Source organism: Tenrec ecaudatus, chromosome 18 (assembly GCF_050624435.1).
Source record: "Tenrec ecaudatus isolate mTenEca1 chromosome 18, mTenEca1.hap1, whole genome shotgun sequence".
NCBI classification, from domain to species: domain Eukaryota; kingdom Metazoa; phylum Chordata; class Mammalia; order Afrosoricida; family Tenrecidae; genus Tenrec; species Tenrec ecaudatus.
In genome coordinates, this window is record NC_134547.1 from 20,755,919 (window position 1) to 20,761,974 (window position 6,056).

Below are 6,056 nucleotides of genomic sequence, written 5' to 3' on the forward strand. Positions count from 1 at the left end.
GCACCTCCCCAGGAGCGAGATTTCAGGGTCATATGGCACGCCCCACCACGTTGGTTTCCGTCACACTGTTTCCATAGTGGCTGCACAGTTCTGCGATCCCACCAGCAATGCACGAGTGTTCCAGTCTTGCCTTTAATTTTGCTGAGTGTCAGTGTGAGGTGAGATCGTCGTTTTAATTTCTATTTCTCCTATAGCTCATGATCGCGAGCATTTCTTCATATGATTGTTGGCCACCTGGGTGTAATCTTTAGAAAATGGTCTAATCCTGCCTGTGTCTACTTTTAGTTTTTTGGAGTGTTTTTTTTTGTTGAGATTTTCTTATTAAGGTCTTGTAGCTTTCTGTAGATTTTTGAACTTAGCACTTCATTTGATGTATCATTGTCAAATATGCTGTCCCAATTTGTGGTGGTTGTTAGGTGCCGTCGAGTCGGGTCCAATTCATAGCGACCCAGCGTACAAGCGAAACACTGCTCAGTCCTGTGCCGGCCTCACAATTGTTCGCAGGTTTGAGCCCATCGATGCAGCCACTGTGCCCAGCTCTGTTGTCATGGACCCTCCTCTTTTTAAGTGCCCCTGCCTGATACCAGGCATGATGTCCTCCACACACTGGTGTTTCCTGATAACATGTACAAAGTGCAGGAGATGAAATCTGCCATCCCTTCCCTCCAGTGTACTTCTTCCAACACATATTGTGTACTCTTGGCAGTCCATAGTCCTTTCCAAAAAATAGGCTACAAAAGCCATAAAATACATAAAAGGAACTCTATAATCCATTCTCTGAACATTACTTTTCATCTGATTTCCCTGATCATTCCAACATTAAGCATGAAAGGTGGTCAGTGGAACTCCAAGGAGGATTTGTGGAGGAACTGCTATTTCACTCTTGTTTGGACCCCTGAGAAACAATGATAAGTCTAAGAATAAGGGTTCCTGGGGTTAGGGTGGGAGGGAGGAGATAAAGGGGAACTGATATCAAAGAGTTCAAGAAGAAAGAAAATGTTTTGAAAATGATGGTGGCAGTAATTGTGCAATTAGGCTCAATCTAATTGAATTATGGATTGTTTTTAATATCTGTCAGAGCTTCCAATAAGAAGATGTTTTAAAAAAGGGACTTCAGGGAAAGCGATGATGCTTCAATATGGCTGACGGGATTGTCAATGAGTGTCATCATGTTCATCACCCACTCAATACATTAACAAGCAGCTTCCAGGACATCAGACTGCGCTCAAGAGCATGGCGAGCAGGGCAGGCATTGCTGGTGCTGAGAGCTAGATTTCGGTCCTGTGTCCTTGTGTCCTGTGTCCTAGATTTTCTTTTTTTTTTTTTTTTCAGATACCAACAGAATTCTTTTAATCTTTCGACAAAATACCCTCTGCTTCACAATATCCAGACTGTAGAGTCTCCTAAAACACCCTGTACAGTGGTACAGCACAGAGAACAACTACTGTCCCCGTGTTAGAACTGTAAAACGAAAACCAGCTTGACTACAGCAATAACGCAAACACTGCAGTTAAAAAAGAAATCAAAGAGCAGTTGCCCTAATGCAAAAACCGGGCCTGCTAGACTCAGTCTTAGAATAGTAGACACGAACACACTAACCCCCAAATGCTTAAACAGAAAATCCACAAATACCTTGGCTAAAATAAAGATGCTGATGTTTCTCTATATTAAACACATCAGATATACAACATCCTCTTGGCACATCAGAGATCTCACGGACAAACCTGATCTATAAAGAAATCAGCTCTCAAAGTTTCAACTGTTTGAAACAGAGGAGACAGACAGATGTCAGTGTTTAGGTTGCATAATTGATCGGCCAGTTTTTAAAGCCGACTGTTTCTTCCTATGTCCGTCAATGAAGGGTTCTTGTTTACAATCAAACTAAGGTTTCTTGACTCAGAAATACCTAAATAATTTTTGTATCTAGAGAATGCAGCATATAGGGTCTTTTTAATTGTGCATTCATGATCACACACACAAAAAACAAACCAAACTTTCAGCTTTTGCCACAAGAATAAGACCTTATAAAAGAACTTTTCACTAATATCTTTTTGTTCAGTCTCAAAATTACTTTTCAAAGCAATTGAAACAATTTAAATGCCTAAAAGAAAAAAAAATGCCTAAAAGAATAAGATGAATGAGGGGTGGTGGGAGGGGAAGATCCATATGCCATTTGAAAATCCTTAAGTCTTATGTAGGATGTTCCAAGAATCATTTCCTTTCCTTCTAATCCACAAGTATCTGTAGCTGGTCCAAACACGGAAAGACCTGGAGACAGCCCAGATGTGTTTCATTCCTCTGAAGATACATTCTAGTGTTTTGCTAAAACAGTCTGATGACGTCATTATGCCACGTAGTGGTACTGATTTGGATTATCTTTATCTCTCTCCATATAGTCTCTGTCTATGAGAGATTCAATTCGCTTTTTTAAATCTCCAGGCTTCACTGGAAATTTCAACTGGTTATATAACTCCGAGACGAGGAGATTATGGCTCAGAGTCTTTCGCATCTTCATGATTCTAACGATAGCAGCATCGATTTGGTACTGTCGGTCTTGAAACACTCTCTCAGTGGTGCTAACTTGCTCCTCAACGGTTTCTTTCATCTGAATTTGATTGATCTTTATTCTAAACAGTTTGTGCCTGAAGTCTCCATTAAAAATGAATCTGTCTCCGTCTTCTACATCCTTTCCTTTTGGACATTTGATCAGTACGCGTGCTTTACCACATGCCAGAGACTGTAACGTTCTTCGTAATTCACCATCCTCTATACCAGTAGCCATTTTAATTTCTTCAAAACGGAATTCATCCCCTTCATTGAACATGAGAAGCACTAATGTCTGAAAGAGGGAGACCTGGATCTCCTTTTTCCCTTCTTTAAACTCTGCTTTTAAAACAGCATGACCCAAAGTAGTCTGCCATTGCAGTTTCCGACCACTGTGCTTTCCAAGATAAAATGTCTTAAATACTTCCTGAAGTTTAATCATTTCTGGATTTAAATGTACTTCCATAGGTGTGTATGTTGGCCAGTATCCCATTGTGAGAATGTTTACTGTTAGGTCTATAGATCCTGGGTCACTCTGATTCTGCATATACTGCTTAAAATGAACCATGATGTCTTTTGAAAGCTCCATGTCCTTGAACATACCTTCCAGTTTGCTGGTAAAAGCAGCACCGCATTCATGTTTTAATTTTGACAACATAGATTTTTCAGCATCCACGGAGGCACTTTTCCCAACAAGGAGTCTTTTTGCCAAATCCTTTTTGTAAAATGCTTCAAAGACATCTTTGCCATGAATAAACCTGAATATTATCATAATTTTGTCAAGGATTCTTTCTAGTTCTTCATCTGTTGCTTCTTTATTACCCGCTCTTAGCTTGGAATCAACATGCTTTGCAATCAATTCTGCAGGCTTATTCGGTCGCTTGTTGATAAACGTTTCAAAGGATTCCTTCATTAGGTTGATAAATTTTTCATTTTTCTGAAAACACACTTCTATGATGTGGTCCACTTTATCCTTAAAGTCAAGTAGGTCTTGCACCATGTCTTTATCTTTTTCAGGATTGATAACTATTGTTGTTCCAAAAGTCTTGATGTATTCACTCCAGTGCTGTAGTAGTATCTGCTGGCCACCCTTTACCCGACTGAACAACTGGTACATCTGTGTGAGATCAGGTACTCTATTCTCATCAAGTAAATGATCAAGCCCTTTTTGCAGAATTGCTGTTAAATGTTCTCCTAATAGTTGTTTCTCCACAGAAGCAATTAGTGGTTTCTGTGTACTGTGGTCTAAGTATGTGATTACTCGGTCTCCTTCTTCTTCTAAACGTTTACTTACATGGTTAAGGTATTCTGGAACCTCTCTTTCTTGCATCAATCTTTGACCTTCTGCAGCATACAAACAATTAGTTTCTTCCAAAAATTTCAGTTCAAACGAATCTTTATATACCTGAAGGTCAGAGAGCATACTCAGTAGACTTCGCAATAAACTTCTGTCCACAGCTTCACCATTTCTCTCTCGTTCAATTAGTAGAAGAATACCATCAATAGTTTTACTTTGAACCATTTTATCACTAATAATATGGTTTCTAAATAGTTCTAATCCCATATCCCATATAGAAGGAAGCATAGAATTCTGAAGGACATAAGTACGATCCAAAAACAAGAAAATACTTCTAATCATGATCATTTGTCTGCAATGGTCTTGCCAACAGGTGTTAATCTTTTTAAAAAATAAAACACTATCTAGTGAGTCTTCTCTAAACGGAAGGATTTGTGCTTGAACATGATCTTCACAAACCTGACGTAGCTGTTTGTAGAGTGTTGGGGAAACTTTGTGCGAACAGAGATTTTCCACAGCCTGATAGAGCTCTTCAAGGTTGTATTTAATGGACGTGCTACTCTGTATGGCTTTCACGGCCTCATGAAGCTTCTGCCATGTATCCTGAGTGTAGTTATCAGGCAATTTTGGTCTGTCTTTGGGAAGAAAGGTATTGTCCTTTAGCCTTGCATCAACTTGAAGACCTTCCTCTGTTTACAGGGAAAGGTGCACAGGGTCCAAAAGTGCCCGGTCGTTGGACCAAGCAAGTGGTGTTCGAGTTTGCAAGGGAATTCACGGGCAGCCCAGAGAAGGCCATCCAACTCGCGATGGGGAGCAGAGGGATGGTCTGCCGGCGGCCCAAAGGCCAGGGGGCAGCGCGGGGACCGACCCCGGAGGCCCTCCGCCCGCCCCGCGCCGTCCTAGATTTTCTAATGCTGAAAGAGGTGTATTGATAACTTTGACTATTATTATAGTGTAATCCATTTCTCCCTTCAATTGATCAGTGTTTGCTTTCTAAGTATGTGCCATATTGTTGATGTATTGATGATTGTTCAATTTTCTTGAATGATTGACCCTTTCATCACTATGTCATATGGACATTCATCTCGTCACAGATTTTGTATTAAAGCTTACTTTGTCTGATATTGAGATTTGTACCTCAGCTCTCTTTTGGATATATATATATATATATATATATATATATATATATATATATTAGTGTTTTATCCATCCTATCCCATTCAACCTATCTGCTTGCTTGGGTCTACACAATGTCTCAGGGAAATTGTATATAGTCGGATGATGTTTTTCACTTAATTGCATTTAAGTGAATACTTACACCATAATCTTATAAATATATATTTCCCAGGCCTATGAAAGTTTATAATCTAGCCACTTCATGCCTTTATCCTCCCAATTTGGTGTATCTATCTTCTATATTGCCCACTTACATCAACCCAGTGCTCTGAAGAGACAAATATGTTCTTTGATGTGAAGAATCTTCATTCCAGTTGGAACCTGGTGAGTCCGCATCCATAAGTAAAGTCAAATCAGGACAGGGCGTCCATAAAGTCAGCAGTAATATGCACCAGTTCACAGGTTCAAAAATCTTCTCTTATCTGGTTGGGTTCTGGTCAACTCAATGGGAGCCACCTCACTTCCTTTTACCAGGGTGCCCATTGGCTGCCTTGCCTGTAGCCCATGGGCCTCATTCACACATTCTCAACAAGGGCTAGGTCATGAACTTCAGACTAGTCAACCCACTCTCATCTTCTCCTTTAGTCCCTGTGAACCAGGTCCACAGGTGTCAGAGGCCAGACTCAACCCATGTCTTTATTGCTGCGTCTCTCTCACTTTCACTAAACAAGTGAAATCAAGTGGTCACCCAACAAGCGTTTCAGGCTGCCCACAGGCTCTTTAGAACATTCAGTCCTAGAGAGGAGAGTTCCTTTCATGGCTCCAAAATTTTCCAGCTTTTCACATAAAATTCAAAAATCCAAAGGGTCCCTTTTTAAATTCAATCTGTCAATAGCCCCCTAGGCAAGTCGCTTCACCTTCGAATGTCCTGAGCACTGGAGACACTGGGTGGGGCTTAGCTTTTCAGAGCCGTCTTTGCAGGCGTGTCCTAAACCATTTAAAGATACAAATTGTTGGCTGAATGCAAGTGGGGGGCTTACAAAGCTCTCTATTTTCATACTCCCCAATAATATTTTCCCCCAATAATAATTTCTATCAA

At 40.4% G+C, this 6,056-nt stretch overlaps 1 protein-coding gene across 1 annotated transcript; it reads right to left on the bottom strand.

Moving 5' to 3' along the window:
• Positions 1–1,335: 1,335 nt before the first annotated feature.
• LOC142431474 (cullin-4A) lies at positions 1,336–4,494 on the bottom strand. Its single transcript, XM_075536427.1, has one exon. It carries the CDS (start codon positions 4,187–4,189, stop codon positions 2,345–2,347), a length of 1,845 nt encoding a protein of 614 aa, XP_075392542.1. The 5' UTR covers positions 4,190–4,494; the 3' UTR covers positions 1,336–2,344.
• Positions 4,495–6,056: the final 1,562 nt, after the last annotated feature.